Source organism: Eupeodes corollae, chromosome 3, assembly GCF_945859685.1.
Source record: "Eupeodes corollae chromosome 3, idEupCoro1.1, whole genome shotgun sequence".
Taxonomy (NCBI): Eukaryota; Metazoa; Arthropoda; class Insecta; order Diptera; family Syrphidae; genus Eupeodes; species Eupeodes corollae.
The window spans coordinates 87,125,158-87,147,432 of NC_079149.1; the positions used below are offsets into that span (position 1 = coordinate 87,125,158).

Here is a 22,275-nt window from a genome sequence, read left to right on the forward strand (position 1 = left end):
AAAACTGAATCCAATATTCTATTTAAACTGTTCTTAACATTATTAATTTGAAACAGGGACATAAAAGAAAATGAATCAACAACTAATATTTCTACATCTTTATTTGTATTGAAAGGTATCAAAATATGATCTTCTTCCTTGGAGCACCAGTCGATATCACCAATGTTGAAATCGCCAAGTATACAAGGAAAATGGTTATGTCTTAATTCACTTACTATTGCTTGAGCATTAGAAATATGTTCGGTATATAAATCTACTCCGCTCGTTGGGCGGATATAACTTACAATACAAAATAAATCTTTAATTTCAGCAGAATCTTCAGAACTTACACAAACACAAAGCTGCTCAATATCATCTACATCATTCTTTAATTTGTGTTAAGTACTGTTGATAGTTGTTCGGACGGCAATCAAAACACCACCTCCTCGATCCCATCCTGTCTTAGTTGAACAATCTTTACGATAAACGTTGTACGAAGAATCAAAGAGCGCACACGATGTAAAATTTGAATTCAGCCATGTTTCATTCAACAATGATAATGATATCGAACTCATGAAGAGATGATGATAGAAAATGCTCGTTAGTTTTCGTACGTAAACCACCAGCATTTTGAAAATATACGCGAATTTCAGATAAATTCGCTTTACACTTTGGATCAGCTATTTCATCTTGATGTTGCCATCCACTTTCGGAAAATTTACAAATTTCTTTAATTGGACATATTTAGGCCAGATTGAAGCTTCCAAAGCAGCATCGAAGTGGCTTGGCCTAGCTTGAAATTCACAAACCGGAGTAAAGTTAAATCTTCTCCTTTATTATAAGTTTAAAAGAGCGCATGGTATTCTTTTCAATATTTAACTTCATTGGGGCATATTCAATTACATTTTCCTCAGTCACATTACTATCCAGTTTCGAAAGATGTAGAAATTGTAGACGAGGTACAGACTGAAGTGTAAATTTACCGTCCACAAGGGCAGCGGTGCCAAATACTATCTTTTTTGATCGTTGAGATTTAGAATTTTTAACTTGATTAGAAACATTACCAACAGCACTCTTATTACACTTAGTTGTTAAAGTTAAAGTTAAAGTTTTATGTTTGAAAACATTGGAGCAAGGTTGAAAAAACCCTACTGTTACTCTAATAACTTTTCCAATATGTTAATGATTTACTAAATAGTGAAATAGTAAGTCAATTTTATTAAAAAATGTGCATTTCAACACGTCTTAAATGTGAGCATTGAACAAAAAAAAGATATGAAAAAATACATTAACATGGGAAAGCATTCAGCAAAATTGTTGAATTAATATAAATAAAAGTGTCATTTTCTAACTAAAGTTGCTTTAAATTAATTTCGTGTTTCAAGCTTTCAATAAATGATAATAGTTTTTCCTTGCGTTTCGAATCTTCTTCAAGAACTGTCAAAACAAATCGCCTATTATAAAGTTTTGATTGTTTTTACACAATCATTTTTTATAAACGAATACTTTATAAGTAAAATTATGAATATACTTTTCATCCTATGAGTTATGCATCACACAAAATATGAAATTCCGGAAAACTAATCTATCAAAAGTAATCTACTGTATTCGTTAAATTAAGACATTTAAAGGAACTAATTCAACACAAAAACCCTTCCTTTTGATGAAACATTTTCTCAGACTTCCATTTAAATTTCAAGACCTTACTTGCTATTTTATGACATTTCTTGGTTTATTGAGAGCATTTTTACCTGTTATCAACTGTTATGTCAAGGCTTTCCTTGAAATTTCAAGGCCTCCTTAATGATTTCAAAATCTCCTCTTGAATCTCCCAACCTCAATCTCCTGGCCTGCTTAATATGTTGTTAAGACCTCAAATGAATTGACATTTCGAGGGCTAACAAGACCACCGCTGAAATCTCTCAGACATATCTTGATATTTCAAGACCATCCTAGGAAATTTAAGACTTTCTTCATTCTTAGGACCTCCATTGAAATCTCCAGATTTCCTTTTATATTTCATTTATTTATTGGACTCACTTAACCACACTAAAACTTGCTGTTCACCTAATGAGTACTTGCAAAAGAAAAACATACACATAGTCCAGTTAATAAAGATTTTCACCTAAAAACAAAAAATCCAACAGTTTTAAAACTTGGCACACTTATTAAGGGATGTCTGGTGATGACCCAAAAAAAAGAGGCTGGGATGCGACCCACACTGATAAATTCCCATCCCGTCTGTCGATTTGTCTTGCTTAAAAGTTTGTCTATATGTACTCGTATCAATTTTTTGTAAATATTATTTTTTATGACAAAACGGACTGTTGGATTTTTATATAAAAATTACTGAATATTAAAAACAATATTTTCTGTATAAAATAAGTTTGAATCCAATATTTTTAATTTTTGAAAAGCTATTTGAGCCGAAAGTAAATTCTTACCAAGTTTTAGTATTGTTTTTTCTTAGAGTTTTTTTGTAAAAAAAACTGTCAATTTGAATTTTTTAAAAATTTTACCAAATGTTGAAAACAATGTTTCTTATAAGATAAAATTAATTTGAAGCCAATATTTTAAGTTTTTGAAAAGATATTTAAATCGATATTCATTTTTTACCGACTTTGAGGAATGTTTTTTTTTTAGAGTTCTATTTTTATAAATAAAACTGTCAACTCGATTTTTCTCAAAATTTTATCAGAAGTCAAAAACATTATTCTTCGTTGCATACAATTAAAAAGGAGATTAAATCAGTTTTTGTTCATAAAATATTCGAGGTAACAAATTTTTAAAAGTTTTTTTGATTTATAAAAAAACGGTTATTTAATAAAATAAATTAACAAAAAATTTAACAAAAGTTGGTAAAAATTGATTTTCAACTCAAATATCTTTTCAAAAATTTGAGATATTGGTAAAAATTATAAAAATTGTCTTCAAACTTTTTTATTTCATATAAAATTTACAAGAAATAGTACGCAAATTTGGTAAAAATTGATGTTCGGTTCTTGATGTCTCTGAAATTAATTTCATTCATCCATTTTGTAAAAATTTAAGAAATCCTTCCAAAATTGTTAAAAATTTGTTTTCGACTAAAAATCTATTTAACAAAACTAGATTTTCAAATTAAACTATTTTTTATATGACAAATATTGCCAGTAATTTTTACTTTTTTTACGAATAATTCAACTACCAACTTTTTTGACCCAACACGAAAACCTATAAAACTTTAAGCAAGACAGATCGACACAAGGGATTGGAAGTTATCAATGTGGGTCGCGTCCCAGCCTCTTTTTAATTATATATATATATTGTCTAAGACTTTCCGGTCGTAAGACAAAATATAACTTGTGCCATTTCATACAAATTTAATTAATGGCTGAAAACCCCGCAACCACTTGTTGGCCATTGTTAATAATTGGCAAAGTGTTTTTGTTCACTATCAAAAACCAATCTAACTTCTATCTTTTAAGTTTCATTTTTCTCTCGCTACAAAATATTTCAACTGATAGTGCAGCATTTGGAAATATCATTTACATTCAATAATTTCAATTCGTTAATTTGGGAGTCAAATTTCAGTTTCACGTTACTAATCATCGGGCATTTCAATATTCGATGAAACATAAAGTACATTTTAGGTAATTACTAAAGTTAACCTTATTTATTAAATTTTGTATAAATCATTTATATTTGAGTATATCACAAACTTTAAAAAAATGCTAGTGTTTCATTTTGGAACAACCGAAGGATCACCGTTTTCTCCATAAGTACTATCCAATTCAAGATAATAATCACCGTATGCACTACAAATATAAAACAATTAAATTAATTATCAAAGATTAGTTTAAATTTACACTTAAACAAATATCAAACCTCTTTGGACAATTTATTCCCATTGGGACTCCTCTTGTTCTTATAATTGCCTTTTTGTATTCCAAAAAAGTTTCGTAGTTCTTTGCTCGATAAGAAAGCAATTGTTTTGAATTAACTTTAGCAACACTTTGGGCCCAGTAAGCGAAAGATTTGTGGTGACTGCAGAATTCTGAAATTGCGTTCCACAGAAAACTTAACATATCCTTACGTTTTTATACACAAGAAATATTAAAACTTAACTGCTAATACTTTCTTCAGGACACCCTGGTTGTATGGGCGTTCCGCCATTTGGCCAAAAATCAGCATGACCAGAGTGTTTCGATGTCCCAACTTGGCCAGCACTCGAATGAATCACATCGATAAATCTGGCATCGGTCTTTTTAATTTCCGGTAAAATAAAATCATCATGAGCTTCTGGATTCGATGGATCCAAAAGTGAAATCCTTTATCATAAAATATTGATTTGTTACATTTGATTAAAGATTTTTAAATGAACGACTAACCTCGGAAGAAGGATGCTTCCATTAGACCTCTGATGAATGTCTCTCCCAATTAATCCAATCGCAACTGCCCCAAGAGAGTGACCCACTAAGCCGAATGAATTCACATCCAAACCAGCATCAATTAGGTCAAAAATAGAACCGGAAATTCGGGGAACAAGCTGATACAGACAAAAAATCCAATTATGAATCTCATGGCTTATCGAAGTTCTTAAAACTAACCTCTAAAATACTACGCTGTGCTGAAAAATAGCTTCCATTGACCAGAGCAGCAAAATCAAGTGTCAGAAAGTTGTAAGCGTTTCCTTTCAAATAAGAATCCACCATTAAATGCACGCTGAAATTCTCTTGGGTGTTATTATAGCCATGGAGATATAAATTGGTATTCTTATGGACGAATTTGGGGTGTTTCAAAATTGAAGCTGCATCGTGAAGCTCATATGATTGGTTTTCATAATAGGTCGGCCTTGTAAATATTCAGAAACAAAACTGAGATGAACTCAAAAATACATAAATTAACCTAAAACTTACCCAAAATAGAAAATAATTCTGACCGAATCGAAATCACTTCCCAAAATGCATCTGTAGCTGAATGATTGAACAAGAACTGAAAATAAACATTTGTCAAAAAATTTAAGAGACAATAATTACAATTTATAAAAAATATCTCTCACTCAAAAGAATAACAACAAATGTATTTTTGTCAGTGGACATTTTAACTCTGTGAAAGATTTTAAACTTCTGAATGATGATGCAAAAGATAAAAACCAGTTACCTATTTTTATCTTTAGATAAATACCTTTATTTTTATAATAAGGCACATTAAAATTAATTTATTTCACGGTCATGGTTGTGTTTATATATTCAGTATTCTTATATTTACCAAGTTGAGTTTTAATTCTTAAAAAAAAACAAAATAATTTATAAGTATACCGCAAGTATTTGCTCAGATATCTTAAGTTTTAAAAAAACAATTTACATATGCCCTGTTTATACCGTACAGTATGTGTAAACCATTGATTTTATTGTTTGTAAGGTTTTTCAAACTTTAAAAAAGATAGCCCAAATTACAAATGACACTGATGGCCTTAATTCAAATCCGACTTCAAGATTAATATATTATAATATTCGAAAAGACTTCATAAGTTGTTAGATTTTGCCTGTCTTAAACAAATCTAAATGAAACCATTAATGATAAAACGGTTTTAAACAAATAAGGCAAAAGAGTTTGAAGGTAAGTCATTTGTTCTTGAAACGAATATGTTGTCTTAAAAATTCAATTACATCAATTTTTTAAATATATATGTACATAATATAAAAATAATTGACATTTCTTTAACTTTAGTCAAGAGTCAATTGAAAATTAAATATGATACTTAAATGATTTAAATTGTATCTAGAAGAGATGGATTTATAGTTTGCAAAATCATCTTACCATTTTCTTTATTTATTTTTTTAAAGGGGCATGTTTTAAATGCAAGGAGGCTATTTCACCAAGGTTAGGTTAGGTTATAGTGGCTGTCCAAAATGGAAACGGACACATTTACGCCAGTTAAATGGCCCATTGTGGTACCACATAAATCTTGAGGCTTCCTCCTAAGCTCAATGGTGCCAGTTTGAGTCCCTTACGAAACGTGAGAGGCTAATTATACTGATATGATTTAGATCGTTTAGATCGTTAAAGAAGAATTATTATTTATTATTATTATCTTTATTTCTTCTTCACAAAAAAAATACAGGCTCACTTACATTTTAAAGATTTACAAGAATGGCTATTTAGACGTCTGCCGGTTATATCTAAATTTTAAACATTGAGAGAGAAGTTTTTTTTAAGCTGTTATATAATAAAAATTAACAATTTACAAAATAATTTAAGATTAATATACTGATTATGATTAAGTATGCCAGATTGAACGATTTATTTGATTTGAAAATAACAAATGTTACAGGCTTTCAGTTTAACAAAAACAAAAACTACTAACATATGTCTTGAAATAAATATTAGTTTGGTATAGTTGAGCTTATTGGTAACTTTTTAGGTTTAATCATTGATATTTAGATACATAAAAAATACATAAAAAAAATGGAATAGCAGTAAATGACTTTCAATATCAACATTGAAACGGGCTTTAAGTTTAGCTAAAACAAAATTATATTAGAATGAACATTACATTAGAGGTCCACGAATGAATTTCTATACGCAACAGCTTCAGATAAAAAACGGATAAGAAGTTTCCAACCACCCTCACCATTCAAAACTCCAAGACAGTCCTCAAACGAAAGGAAGCTCTTACTGAAGTAGAAACGCCGGATCTCTTGTAAGATCGGACATAACGCTAGGAAGTGGAAAACATTTTCAATTTGATTGAGGTTACATAATGTAAAGTTAGGATTTATATCATTTCTGTGAGGTCTATAGTTAAGCTCAAGCATCTCCGTGCGAGCCTTAAATATCAGACTTATCTCAACAAAAGTGAACTCGGTTCGAAAATAATTTGCTTCCTCCAAAGAGAAATTAAGTTTACTGTATAATGATCTAGATTCGGACTCCCTTGCCCGATTGAGAAATGTCTGAAAAATGTTGTCATCTATAACAGAAATACAATCGTAATGTTCATTCCTTCACGAATCTAGATTATCCAAACAAAACGTCAAAGGAAAGTTATGTTCTGAGTCCCAAATCACTCCAATCTTTAAAAGGTGTGTATCTGTACCGTAACGCTGTTAGGAGAATCCTTTTTTGCAAATTGTTGTTAGATCTTTGCATGACTTTGATTATATAGTCTGCATTCGCTCTTAGATTCTTTAAAAAAATTGGTGGTAGTCCCGACTCAACGTGTATGGCATAATTGGGGGTTAGATGGGAGTCTAAAGATTCACTTGAAGAAATATCTTTGGATAGTTTCTATTTCGTCTAATTGCATGTAGCCATAAACTTCATTTCCATAGCAAATGCAGCTTTTAACGGTTGAATCAAACACTTTAAATTTCGAAGCCGGATCTATATTTTTGTTATTGGAAAAATTTGACAACATACAGTTAATAGCTGCTTTTACTGCGGTCAATTTATCTCTTATATGACTTCGAAAGCTCAGATTGTGTGTTATTTTGAAACCTAGATATTTGAAGTCCTTCACTACTTCTATATTTGAACCGCTCAAGTTCCAAGAACGGTCATTTCGTGCACTGCGATTATGGTGTCTGAATATCATGATCTTATAGACTTCGCATTATTTATTTGAAGGTCCCACAAATCACAATATTGTTTTAACTTGTTAATTTGGAGTTGAAGCGTCACAGGATTATCAGTTAAAATAACAAGGTCATCCGCATAAAGGAGCACCTTGATAACTAGATCACCAAAAACAACACCACCTGGTATATTATCTTCAATGTCATTTATAAAGAGCAAGAAAACCAAGGGACTCAAAATGCAACCCTGTGGGACACCTGTTTCTGACCTAAATTGTTTCGACGTGTTCATGCCATTTTTAACCACAGCTGTCGTATTTGAGAGAAGTTGCTCATAAATTTTTATAAGTTATGTTGATAGACCGTTACATGAAAGTTTAAATAATAATGAGCTTCGGTTGATGGTATCGAAGGCTGCTTTAAAATCAACGAAAAATGCATACAGATTTGTTTTCTACTCTATAAAGCGTCTAGTTACACTAGTGAGAGTGAAGATTTGGTCCACTGTGGAGAGATTAGCACGAAACCCAGCTTGGAAACAGCTTATTTTATTATTTCTTTCAGCCCAACTAGCAAGTTTTAAGTATAGAATTTGAGTGAATAGCTTCCGCAGTGAACTAAGGACAGAAATTCCCCTGTGGTTTTCAGGAAGATTTGGGTCACCCTTTTTAAAAATTGCAGAGATCTATGAAGACCGAAAAGAATTTGGGATATCTTCCTTATCAAAAATTCTGTTAAACAAAACTAAAATATGTTCAAGAAACTGTGAGCTGGCATTTTTGTAAAACTCAGCCGGGATGCCATCTAAACCCGGAGCTTTGCTGTCTTTCATTTTATTTAATGCAATGAGCAGTTCATGCATGGAGAATGGAGCATCTAACTCTTCAATGTGAATGAACGGTAACGCAAAGCTTATAAATATTTGATTTCGATCCGCCAGTAGAAGTGTTTCGAAATACGATGCCATTTGATCGGCGCTAATGCAAATAACAGGCGGCTTATTGCGCCCACTTAAAATACGCACATTAGCCCAAACCACTCTAGGATCTCTGCCCTGTAATAGATTTAATGCAGAGTTGTTGAGAAAAAGTTGTTTTTTACGGCTGCATAGATTTTTAAATGCTTTATTTGACTCCAAATACAAGGATTTGAAAGCCAAATTATTCGTTTTCCTAAAAAGTTTCAAAAACTTGAAAGATTGTTCTCTACTTCTCCTACATTCCTCGTCATACCAACTAGATTTAAAAACGCTTCCTCTATTATTTGAATAGGTAACTGCTGACTCTCTAATAGTGCTCAATATCAAATCTGTTGCTTCGTCAATTGTGTTTGTAGCCTGATTTGTGATATTAATTGAACGATGGTTAAAGTTTCTCTTCTAAATATCCGAAGAATTCTCCTAGGTAATTTTTGTGTTTTCGAGCCATGTGCAGAAAAGGTGAAGAACTGTTTCTTCCACTTCCTCGTCCATGCATCTTCTGCAAAAGTCATTTGAAAATACGCCTAGTCGCGTGGCGTGCTTTCCTTTTAGACAGTGTCCGGTTAGGACACCTATTATCGATCTTATATGCGATCTGCTTAGAGAGAGGAAGTACCTTGAACGTTTTAAATCCAGTCTTGGCCAGATGTTTTTTGTGACTTGACACGTGGTGATGTTGTTCCACCTGGTGCCTGCCCTCCCCACAGCGTCTTGCATTAGCAACAGTTTACGAGTAGCGATTGGTATGCCAGTATGTGCCAAACGTGGTGGGATGGGCTGCACTGTACCGTTCCTGACGAGTTCATCTGCTTTACATTTACTTGGGATGTCTCTAGGGCCCGGCACCCAGCAAAGGTGAATATTAAACTGTTGTGCCATCTTCATTAGAGGTGATCGACAGTTATGGACTGTTAAAGAGTTTGTAGAGACAGAGTTCAGAGATTTAATAGCAGCCTGTCTATCTGAGAAAATACGGATCGGATATCAGATGTTGACATCACGTTTTCTTTAAGCCTGGACAAGACTTCCTTTATCGCCAAAAGTTCCGCCTGGAACACGCTACAATGATTGGGAAGGCGGAATAAGAGACTTAATTTCAGTCATTCAGAGTACACACCCTTCTTTTGTTTTTGACCCATCTGTGTAAAAATGGATTGAATATCCCAACAAAAAGATCTGGGAGGTATATAAATCTGGAAATATCTGTCGAATTGCAGTTAGGGATGGTGTAGTCTGTGTGCTTTGGAATTGACTCTAAATACCTAAGAATTACAGATTGGCCAATGTTGTTGTTAGTCCACTGCCACGAAGCTTTGACTGAGGTGTCCAGTGCCGCAGATGGGGTCGTGCGAAGCGATCCGCTTATACATAGGAAGCTGAACGTTGGACTTTATTTATCATATCCCTGTTTATACCTTTCTCGAAAGCAGTCCACCATACTGTCAAACCGTACATTAAAATCGGTTTGATTACCGGTGGTTATAGCCAATGCGTGATTCTGGGTTGTAAGCCATATTTATTACCAATAGCTTTTTTGCAAGAAAAGAGAGCTACAGTAGCTTTTTTGACTCTTTCCTGTACATTGCGTTTCCAATTAAGTTTTTTATCCAAGACAAGACCCAGGTATTTAGCCTCGTCTGAGAGTTTTAGTTGGACAAACGGAATTTTGTATCTCCTCGAAAATAAGACTAAATCGGTTTCGTGTGGGTTGACACCCAGTCCACACCGATCAGCCCAAAGTATAAGTCTGTCTAAAGCATTTTTTAAGAGTTCTTTTAAGGTGTTAAGCTACTTTCCTGAAACTGCTATAGCAACGTCGCCGTCCGCATAGGCGATCACTCTGAACCACCTTGCGGTGTCCCTCTACTACCGAATCGTCTACCAGAAGAGTTGCCCAGTTTTGAGTTAATTATTCTGCTAGCAAGCATTAATGAATTACCTGCCGAACCGAACTCTCTACATTTTGTAATTTTAGTGTAGATGTGATTGCAGATGTGTCCACGTTGTTAAAGGCACCTTCGATGTCAAGGAAAACAACCTTAATGAACTCTTTATCTGTAAATCTATTTAAGGTAAATCTGTTTCCACCGATTTACCTTTACAGTAGGCATGTTGAGACGAAGACAGAAGTCTTGTATCGATACTTGCCCTTAAATGGATATCAATCAATCTTTCCAAGGTCTTAAGAAGGAATGATGATAGACTTATAGGTCGTAGATCTTTAGGATTGACTTGCGAGCCTTTACTCGCTTTGGGTATAAAAACAACTTTAACTTCTCTCCATGCCGAGGAAACATGGACCAGGTAAAGACAGCTGGTAAAAATTGCCTCTAGGATTATTGATCAGACCTTGTGGATACGTTGTATTTGAACTTGAACGTATATAATTGTAGCAAATTTCGGTAAGAGAACTACCAGGAAAGTGAGTGTCCAATAGTAAGTTCAGCGATTCATTACTTGAATTTGTCCAGGAGCCGTCTGCATTTTTCAGGCAGCTTGGCATCGCTGGACTATTTAAAAGAATTTTCCGTAACCTAGAGGTTTCAGAAGTTTCTTCTATCGTGCCACAGAAGGATCGCCATGAAGATCGCTTAGATTTTCTTAGTGAATTCTTGTAAATTCTTAGGGATTCATTGTAAGAGTCCCAATAAGAGGCTAGTCTTGCGGCTTTGGCCCGATTGAAAAGTTTCCTGCATTCTTTCTTGAGTGAGTCAAGCTCTGAGGCCCACCATTGTGGTTTCTTCTTTCTTCTTATGTGTATAAGTGGACAAGCAATTTCTAGCGATCTATTCATAACTGAGGTAAGGTCATTGACTTTGTTGCCAAGTTCATTAGTGTTAGAGGAAGGACTAGATAGTCCAGGTTCTAGTAAACTCTGTAATGAATTCCTGTATGAAGCCCAGTTAGTTTTCCGATAGTTTCGAAAAGTCAATGGACTCGGGTTATCATCCACATTTATATTGAACTGGATATATCTATGATCAGAGAACGAGTGTTCTTTGGATGCTTTCCAGTCCAAGATCATATGGGGTATAGTATCTGAGACAAAAGTTTTAGCTTTGAAGGTTGGTTCTTTTCACCAAACATTTTTCTCTTTTCACTTTGCAAAATAATAATATCCTGGAAAGTAAAGTGCAGTGTTTCAAAAAATTTGCATAGTGAAAAGACTTTTTTCAATTTTTTAGATTTTGTTTGAAAAGTTAAAATGTTTCGCTAATTTAAAATGCAACTTTGCAATTAATTATTTTTTTTTAAATAAAAAAAATGTTGTTGTATCAATATCTATGATGTTAACGACCCTCATCTAATCCAACTACATAAGGAATTCCTCCTTGATAAAAACAATTCGAGGCTATGTTTAAACAATTTTTTGCACATATGGTGTTAGAGAGAAATTATTATTATTGCGTGGATAGATGTAACACTGTGATATTAGGCTCCATTTTTAATACAATGTAGAGTTCTCAAAAATGTTTCAAGAGACTTATGGCTGAAACACAAACAAACACGCTTCAGCTTCGGCTTCGTCTGCGTTACGATGGCCCGCTTTGATGTTGATTTTTTCTAATTTGAAATTTTTAAAATGGCACTTCTGTTATTAGCAACTGGTATTTTTTTCTTAAAAGTTTATTTTGATTTTTCGTGCCGTAAAAATTAATTTTGAAATCGAAAAAATTAAATTAACGCGGAAGTAGCTTACGCAGCCTATAGTAACCAATGCGAATTCCTCCAAAAGTAAATATACAGGGTCCGGAAAAAATATCCCCCATATTTTAAAAGGCAGTGACAAATAAATAAACAATTTAACAGATAAATTTTATTGAATTTTTTAAATTAAACAATATGTCATTTTACATTAAATTAAATAATTACTTAGTTTTAAACATTATACCCGTTAAATATTGTCCTCTATTATTATTAACACATTTACGAAGCCTTTCACGAAAGATTTCCATTGCTCGTCGAGTCATTTGTGGTGTAATGGCTGCACTTTCTGAGTGATTGCCCCATTAAGTGCTTCCAAAGATGTTGGGCGATGAGTGTAGACTTGGGCCTTTCAATGTCTCCAAAGAAAAAAATCGGAAGGTGATAAATCGGAGGACCTTGGTGGCCAGGTAATGTCTCCCCATAAAGAAGATGCCCTGGAAACATCTCTCTCAAAATGGTTAGTGAACGTCGTGAAGTACGAGTATGTGGCTCCATATTGTTGGAACCAGACTTCTTTAATGTTCTTGGTCAATGCTGATAGAACCCTTCTCACCATTTCGTTTTTATTTGAATTCCTAAAACAAAACGGGAATCTCCCATGTCCTTCATATGGAAAGAACTATGAAGATACAATATTAGTTTTTTCTTTGTTTCAAAATCTTTGGAGAAAATTAAAATTTCATCGACATATACAGCTACAATAATCGGACTTGCATTCTTGTGAGAAAAATATACACACGGGTCAACTTTTGATTTCTCCAATCCAAACTGTAGAAGTGCGGTGTCTAGCTTCTTATTCCAAAGCCTTCTAGCCTGCTTTAGACCATATAAAGATTTCTTCAAGCAACATACTTTACCAGTTTTATCAGAAAACCCTTCAGGTTGTAGCATATAAATTAGGTCCGGTAAATCTCCCTGCAAGAATGCAGTCACAAGAAACTCACCTCTTTTTACTCCATACGATATGTAGTCGTCTCTCTTTATCGGTTTCGGTATTCGATTGCTTCTCCTCATCTGGTCTGGTGCTTCTATCGTGCTCGAAACTGAATGCCGTAGAATGTATTCGATTTCACTATTCTCACTTCTGAACCAATCTCGAAAAAATAGGACCTTGAATCATTATCCACTGGATATAGATGCTCATCTTCGAAAAATATAACGTCACGGCTAATCACTATCCTGTCTTTGTCTTGATTGTAGAGTCTATAACTTTTCGAGCCATCACAGTATCCAAGGAATACACATGCCTCTGACTTCGCATCCAACTTCTTCCTTTTCTGCTTCTGTATGTGCACCATCGCCTTGCAACCAAATGTTCGCAAGAAACACCAACCACGCTTCCTCATGGATTTTACATGTTGATGAACTACTCGGAGATCTATTGATAGGGAAGACTGCTGTAGAGACTGCTTTGGCCCAAAAATGCTTTGGGAGATTAGCATCAAGAAGCATACATCGTACCTTTTCGATGATAGTTCTATTCATCCTTTCAATTAGACCGTTGTGTTCGGGTGTGTAAGGTGCTGTTGTAAGATGCTGAATTCCTGACTGACGAAGTAAACGCTGAAATTCTTTTCCACAGTATTCAGATCCGTTGTCTGTTCAAAGTGCCTTTATATTCTTGTTGCATTCGTTTCCCACACGGGCCTTGAATTCTCTACAACGATTCAACGTTTCTGACTTCGCACGCAAAAAATATACAAACGTTTTCCTTGTAAAATCATCCACAAACGTCAAAATATAACGTGCACCACCCATGCTCGCAACATTGATCGGCCCACACAAGTCGGAGTGTATAACCTGCAACACATCACTTGCCCTGGCACCTGGTTTCTTAAATGGCCTACGGCACTGTTTGCCCTTGGCACAGACCTCACTGTTTACATTCTCCTGAATAAATTCTAAATTGGAATAACCAAAACCATTGAGCATGCTTTGAACGCTACTAAAATTTAAATGACCCATTCTTCTATGCCCCAAATTTAAAGCATGATCTGTCTGTACAGTCCAGCTTGAAAAGCTCTCCTTCAAGAGAAGCTGAGGCCAATAAATTATTTTCTGGATCATAGATTTTACAACCTTTAGAGTCAAAAATCACTTTATTTAATTTGCGTACGATCTGATTTACAGAAAGAAGGTTAGCACAGAGGTCAGGTATGCAAAACACATTTTCCACCTTGACCTTGCAATCATCAATTGGTAAATACACATTTCCAATACAAAAGACAAAAGCCTTGGGTCTGAGCACATATGTGCGGATGCACCGGAATCAACATACCATGCACCTGGTTGCACGGATGAAAGAGAAAACGATGTGTATAAAAACGTAGGTTTGACTATCTGTTTGTTGGATTGCTTCGAAGGACAATTTCGTGCCAAATGTCCAAAACTGTTGCACTGGTAACATCTAGGACCACTGCTTCCACTAACGCCACCACCGCGCACCGCCGGTACTTCTGCCAACACTAGAGACAACACGACCACTTGAACCACCACCAGCACCATTGATCTCTTCTTCTGAAAGCGACGTTTGCCACCATAAAAAGCAACTGCATCCGACTCATCCAACTTCACATCCTGAAGTATCTTTGTCTTGACTTAATCGCCAGTGATTTACATGCCGCAGCTCTCAATGCCCATAATCATAGGCTTATAATTGTCACTTAATCCAGCCAATAACAAAGTACACACTCATTCCTCCATAACCTTTAGGCCGATGCCATTCAGTTTGTGTGCTGTCGAGATAATGTCACTCACGTACACCTCCACGGATGAACAGTCTTCCAGCTTTGTGCTAATGAGTTTGCGCAACAAACCCACTCTCCGAGACAGCCCGTTGTCTTCAAAAGCAGACTGCAATCTATCCCAACATGGTTGATGGGTTCTAAGAGAAGGAATATTCTCGACCTCGCCATGGTGATTCTCTTGATGTCTTCTTCCTCATCACTCACGACGCAGGACCACAAATCCTCAAGATCGAGATATGTCTAAACTGCGAAGCGCCACGTGCCGTAGCTTTCTCGGGGGATGGGAGGCTGTTAGCCATTATTATAAATTTCGTCTGTTGCTAAAAATATACTAATATAAATGCTTTATCTATTTAGGAGCTTCTGGGCCCATAACCTGTTGTTGAATATGTGCGCAGAAAAGAGTCTACAAACTTCCAAAAAACTAATCTAATCGCATAAAACACGTCCGCTTTGGATGAGAAGAAATTAGAAAGTGATTAATTACGTTACGTTATTAGTTCTGTGCCCACAAGCCATAACCGCTAAAGTCGACTTTAGACGAAATGGAGATTTTGATGCCATTATATTCAGCATGATTCAATCTATTTTGTAAATTTTTTTCAGCTTTCTATCTTTAAAAATGTGGCCACAATTTCAAAAAAACATAATAGCTTAAGTCACTTTTTTAAGTTGAGATTAAGGAAAAACAACTAAACTCAGAAAAGACGAAATTTATTATCTAAAGTTGAGTTAAGATAACATGTTTGTACGACTAACATCAAGGAATAAAGACTAAACTTGATTTTAGTTGTTTTTCTTCGTTAAATTCATAAAATTTTTACATTTGTTTGTGGCGGAAAAATAGCTAAACTTGATTTTAGCTGTTTTTCCGTGTTAATATTTTTTTTTTCATTTTTGTAAAAGGGAATAACGACTTAACTCCAGTTTAGTGGTTATTCCCCAAGAAAGAATAAGCAAAAAGAGTCTCCTATCTGCAGTTTAGCGCTTATTCCAAAATAAAATTCCGATGCGCGAAGAACCTAAATTGACTTTAGTTTTTATTCCCCGTCAGTAATTCAGTTATTGAAAACCTTATCTCGAGATTGGTTGTTATTCCGTAAGACAAAATAAATAAAAGTGTTTCTTAAGTATAGTTTAGTTCTTTTTCTATATCATAATATAGAATAAGTGTTGTCTAAATAGACTTTAGTGCTGTGTTTTTCCTGTGTTCTTAAACGAGCTTAGTTGTCCTGTGTGTTGTTCCTAGTGTTTTTATATATACTAATTTTTTGAAAAAAAAAAAAACTTAATTAAAATTAATAATGTCTCGATCGCAAAGACTTTTGGCGCTGGCACGAATGCTTAAAGAAAAAGCAAGAGCTGAAGGTAAGATTGATTTAATGTTTTTTTAGTTTGAATGTCCTTTTGAAGATACCGGTTTTTGATATTTTTGATATTTTGAACGTATGTACTTGATTTTATGTGGAAGCAATTAATAAGCTTGCCTTAAATCAACAAAACAAAACAAAATAGTTACAAAAAACAATTATGTAGCTACTTTGTTACCATTGCCTAGACACTCGTTGAAAATAGAAATTCAATATCTCCATCATTAAATACAACATATGATAAGTTCCCAGAACGGGAAAATTCCGATGATTCTGCAAAAGACACTGATTATATAATAAATAATAATGGTACTTCTTCTGATTCGCACCCTGAAAGTGAAAATAGCGAAGTTTTGAATTTCCAGATTAGCAATGACCATCCAAATCAAAAATATAGAATAAAAAACGCTTTCGTCAGAAATTAAGGAACGCTGGAAAATCATATAAAACACTTTCTGGGAAAGTTATACATGCTAGAGCTCCAAAACCCTTTGAAATGTGTCGAAGCAACTGTCGGGATAAAATTTCATTCGAGCAGATACAACGATTATTTAAACATTATTGGGCTGTGGGAACCTATGATCAGAGAGTACTTTATATTGAAATCTTCTGAATCTAGAATATAAAAAATGCGATACTCTATTTAACGCAAGCCAAAGAAAGCGAAGTCGTGAAAAATCTGTCAAGTACTTTTTAGAATATGTTGGTATGAGAACACAAGTTTGACGAACACATTTTACGATCTGTTGTTCTGAAACGGAGAGTTTCATTAGAAACGTAATAGCAAAAAATGTTTCAAGTCCAAGCGTACCGTTTAAGAATTGTCGGGGTAAAGGGATTCCTATGAACAAATTAACATTGGATCAAGAAGAGGAAGTGTGCAACCACATAAATAAGTTCCCATCGTATGAAAGCCATTACAGCCGTCTTCACACATCTAAAAAATATATTAATGATAGTTTAAATTTCTGCATAATGCATCGAATGTATAGTAATGAAATTTAAGTTTCTAATCCTGTAAGCCTTACCAAATATGCTGGGAAATTTAAAACAATGAATTTAAAATTCAAAGCTCCCAAACTTGACACTTGTGCAACTTGCGACGGATTTCTGTCAAAGATAAAAATAGCCCAGAATGAAACAGAAAAACAAGTTCTGGTGGAGCAGAAGATAATTCATGTGACAAAGGGAGATTTTGGCTTTGAGCAAAAAAGGGTCGATAAAGAAAATGCTAGACAAAACAACGATATGGCAGCGTTCGCGTTTGATTAACAACAGTGCCTACCAACACCATTTTTAATAAACTCAGTTAGTTTCTATAAAAGGCAGCTTTGGACCTTCAATCTTACAATCCACGACTTAAAAACGAATGATTCCTGCTGTTTTATGTGGCACGAGGAAACTGCGCGAAGGGGTGGAAATGAGATTGCTTCATTTTCAAACATTTACAATCTTTACCTTCTTCTGACAATAAAATAACGTTCTATAGTGACTCATGTTCAGGCCAAAATAAAAATTCCTATGTCTCTGCTATGTTCCTTCTGTTCATAAAAGAAAATCATTCATTGGAATATATTATAGATCATACATTTTTGGAACCTGGCCACACACAGCTCGAGTGTAATTCTGATCATGCGTTAATTGAACGAAAAAAGAAAAAATCCAGTGTCGAAATTAGTGTGCCAAGGAACTGGTATCAGTTCATCGGAACTATAAATTCAAAAATTAAAGTAGTTGAAATGAAAGAAAGCGATTTCTTCAACTTTAGTGAAATTTCAAAAAATTATTTCAACTGGAAAAGGTGTAACTTAGTTGGCCAAAAGTTTATATGGAACTCGGTAAGGTGGATTCGCTATACGAACAACTACAACCAAATTTTGTATAATGCGAACTTAAATCCTGAAGAACCGTTTAACCTTTTACCATTGATCAAAAGAGGAGCAACGACACTAACACTGGGTATTCTAAAAATATTGAAGATCCACCAGTATTATCTTCAGACAAAAAACAAGATCTTATGGATTTATTGCAGTATATAAATCCAGAGTTTCATTCATTTTATAAAAACCTTAAAACGAGTTCCACTGAGCTCAACATGCATCCAGATCTGCGTAGTGACGATGAAAATTGAAGAACACTTGTTTAATCTTGGTTGTCAACTGAATTATGTCCAATATTTCACTTTTTTTAATGAATTTACATTGCATAATTGCATGAAGTAAAGATTGTTTTTTTTTTTGTATTTTTAATTCTATATGTTTTTAAATAAATAAAACGTATTCTAACTCGAAATTCAAGTTGGTTCTTATTCTCTGCTGAGAACATAGTCGATTATTTTTCATAATTAATTTACGAATAAAAACTAAAGTCGACATAAGAACTGTAAATTTAACACAATATAAGAGGAATAACAGCTAAAGTATACTTAAGAGCAGAACAAAACATTTCTTTAAATTGGAAAAACAACTAAACTCGAGATTAGATTCTATATGATGAAAAACATAAAAGGTCATAACAACTAAAGTGTTATTTTTGTCAATAAAATCGCGGGAAGCTTATTTTTCGACAAAATTAAAATGTGAAATAAGACATAGTAAAATTATCTTCATGTCACTTTTTGTTTAAACTCAATCGGAGTTTCCGATCGCCAGATAGAGTCGTTTGTAATTTCGCAAGTTTATCAAAAACTTTAAACTGCTCTTCTGAAAAATGAGCAAAACTGACTTTAGCGGTTATTCCTTGTGACCACAGAGTTAATAAGGAGTAGTAAGAAACTTAGGGTGCATACTGCATATACATTAAATAGGTATTGTATATTGTATACAGTTTTTGGCTGGGCTATAACCACTATCAAAACTTATCTTAAGAATTTTTGAAGGTTCAGGTCTGTTATTTTGATAACGTTATCCGTATTTGCATTGAAGTGTTTTAGAAAAATGTTAGGTAAGCCAGATCCCATATAGGTCACTATCACAACTATCGCATTACTTTTGTAGCCTATTGACTTAAAGCTGTACAGTAAACGGGTTATCTGACGTGATAACAAAATCGTCTGCATAAAGGAAAACCTTAATATCAACGTCATCTATCGTAACACATCTTGAGATGTACTTTTCAACATCATTAATGAATAAGGAAAGCTTTTACATCAAGTATTGCCTAATGACTGTTCCAAAAGCAACTTTGAGGCCAACAAGAAAGGTATATAGGCAACCTGATATTATTGTTTGTTCAACTCAATTCGTTAGCATAAGAGGAACAATTTTCTCAGTGAGTTTAACAGTAATACTCCTTTAGTTTTCAGGCTGATCCCGGTAACGTTTCTTAAAAACATCTGATATTTTGTAGCATTTAAAGTTTCCAGGACCTCTTACCTCATTATATTCGATTAAGGAAACTTAAGATGTATTTCAAAAACTCTGTAGTGTCATGTTTAAAAAACTCATCTGTAATTCCATCAGGACCAGACGCTTTGTTATTTTTTATTTTTATCAAGAATGATTTTAATTCCATTCCATTCTTGTAAATGAGGAACCTAATTCTGGGATGACTACTTATGAAATAGTTAAACTTCTCAATTTTGAAATCGGATTGGGCAATAAAAGATTTTCATAATAAGTCGTTAAAAAGCTAACAGAGTTCTAAAAGATTTTGAATCTTTACAGGTTAGTATTGAAGCTACATTTTGTATATATTTATCCTTTTTTTTAGTACAAAGTCGTTTTTTCGTTTCATTAGATAGCGGCCTCTTCGTCATGAAGGATATTTCTAAATGAACTAAGTTAAATAGTAAGCCTCCAACTTATTGCTACCCCTTAGATATTGATTCTTGTATCTTCCTTAGTAGTTAGTCATTTAGCCATTTAAAGTCTTCAATTGTGTTTTCGAAATTCAAAACAATAAAATTTAATCAACTAAAAAAAACATACACAGAAATTTGATTGTTTCATACAATATCGAGATTTTCAAAATAGAATGATACAAAGAAAATAGATTTACTCAGTAAATACTGGATAAAAATCACCATAAGTTGTATTATATTGCAAATAATAATCTCCTCTTGCACTGTAATAAATTTAATAAAAATTCTCATAAATGTCTTTTCATTTTATATATGAATGATTTTATATAAAGTTTTACCTCCAATTACAATCAATACCCATCAAAACAGCCGAATTGTTGTAGTTATCAAGCCCGTCATTCAACAATGTATCATAGTTTCCCGAAGCAAAGGCCAGCATTGATTTTGAACTACCATATCGAACACTCTCTGCCCAATAAGCAGTAGCTTTTCGATGGCTGCATAGCCCTATTGAAAAAGAAAAACAACATCTAATTATTTTACTTAAAATAAATCAAAGAAATTGTTTTTTTATTGACGTCTTAATTTTTTGTCTGGACATCCTGGTTGTAATGCAGTGCCATTATTAGGCCAGAAATCGACATGACCCACACTGTTGGTTGTTCCTATTCCTCCAGCATCGGTATGAATAACATCCACAAACTTAGCAACAGTTTTATCAATTGGAGGCATAATAAATTCTCCGTGGGTTTCTTCATTGGAAGGATCAAAAAGTGTCATACTAGAATTGAATTGTTAGAAGAAGAAACAATCAAATACGAAAACTTACCGTGATATCATCCTAAAGCCATTACTTCTTTCAACTACATTCCTTGCAATTACTCCTACCCCAAGAGAGCCTAGCGAATTTCCCAATAAATTGAGGTTATTTTCTTCCAGTCCATATTGAAAGAGATTGATAATAAAATCAGCAATTCTTGGAGAAATCTTTCAAAGTATACAAAACGACAATTTTTGTTTGTTTTCTAATTTTGAAAAGTTGAAATACCTTTAAGACATTTTGTTGAGCTGTTATATATTCTACTCTCGATAATTTCTCCCAGTCAATATTTAAGAAGTTCGAAGAATTTCTTTTTAAATACGAGCTAGCCAGCAACTTTGTCGAATTATTTTGTCTTGTATTGTTAAAACCATGCAAAAATAATGTTGTGTGTTTATGGATAAACTTCGGATGTTGCAGGATAGACTTCGCATCGTCCAAATTATATTCCGCGTAGTTTTTGTAAGTTGGTCTACAAAAGTAAATGTTTAGGGTTTTCCAATAAGACGTTTTGTTCTTTAAGATGACAGAAATTAAACTTCTTATTGCAAATCTTAGATTGAGTCCACATAGTTTGTGAAAAATAAGTTTATTGTTCGTCTTACCCGTGGAAAAACAAAATTTTTACAGAATCAACATCAATATCACTTGGCACCGAAAATATTTGCATCGAATTGAGAACTAAAAGAAAAGAAGCACTGATGAACTTTTAAATTTTTCAATATATTTGAGTATTTAAATGCATTTTGATAATCCAAAATTATTTGTGTATTACAAATTAAGAGGATGTAGAATGGTATTGTTTTGAACATTATAGCAACCCGTTCTGCTGGAGGTGTGGATGATCTTCCAAACTGAATGTTTATGGTTTATTGTCTGCAAAAACGCTGATATTTTATACCAAGAGCTTTATTTAAATTGAAACAATTGTCAAATATCTTGTACCGATAAGATAAGAGTTCAATCAAAACAAGGAAATAAGATCTGAATACACTAAAATGATATGATGATAGAAGGAGTGTCGGTATTTATTTATAGACATTTAAGAAATTTAAACTTTTATTCTCCGTGATTACTTTTTCATTTCACTTTTTATTTATCTACTATCTATTAAAATATAGATATGTGTGTACAAAACATAAATTATGTGACTTTTTAGTGAATTTTGAATTATCATTCGTTCTGATTTTCATTTAAATACGCTGCTGATCTAGCTGCTTTCTAAAGAAGACTAGAGTGCGGAAATAAGCCACAATGTTTTTGGATAAATAATTGTACAACATTTTGTTATAGAGTCATCTAAATTGAAAA

General features: G+C 33.6%; 2 protein-coding genes across 2 annotated transcripts; both read right to left on the minus strand.

The window, feature by feature from the left end:
- Positions 1-3,546: 3,546 nt before the first annotated feature.
- LOC129952308 (lipase member H-like) lies at positions 3,547-4,971 on the minus strand. Its single transcript, XM_056064825.1, has 6 exons — positions 4,878-4,971; positions 4,569-4,812; positions 4,350-4,507; positions 4,087-4,289; positions 3,847-4,015; positions 3,547-3,776 (listed from the first exon to the last, which is right to left on the minus strand). Exons 2-6 carry the CDS (start codon positions 4,671-4,673, stop codon positions 3,701-3,703), a joined length of 711 nt encoding a protein of 236 aa, XP_055920800.1. The 5' UTR covers positions 4,674-4,812; positions 4,878-4,971; the 3' UTR covers positions 3,547-3,700.
- Positions 4,972-20,267: 15,296 nt separating this feature from the next.
- On the minus strand, positions 20,268-21,895 carry LOC129951631 (pancreatic triacylglycerol lipase-like). Its single transcript, XM_056063877.1, has 7 exons — positions 21,740-21,895; positions 21,570-21,645; positions 21,193-21,436; positions 20,974-21,131; positions 20,723-20,925; positions 20,483-20,651; positions 20,268-20,407 (listed from the first exon to the last, which is right to left on the minus strand). Exons 1-7 carry the CDS (start codon positions 21,774-21,776, stop codon positions 20,338-20,340), a joined length of 957 nt encoding a protein of 318 aa, XP_055919852.1. The 5' UTR covers positions 21,777-21,895; the 3' UTR covers positions 20,268-20,337.
- Between the last annotated feature and the right edge of the window lie 380 nt (positions 21,896-22,275).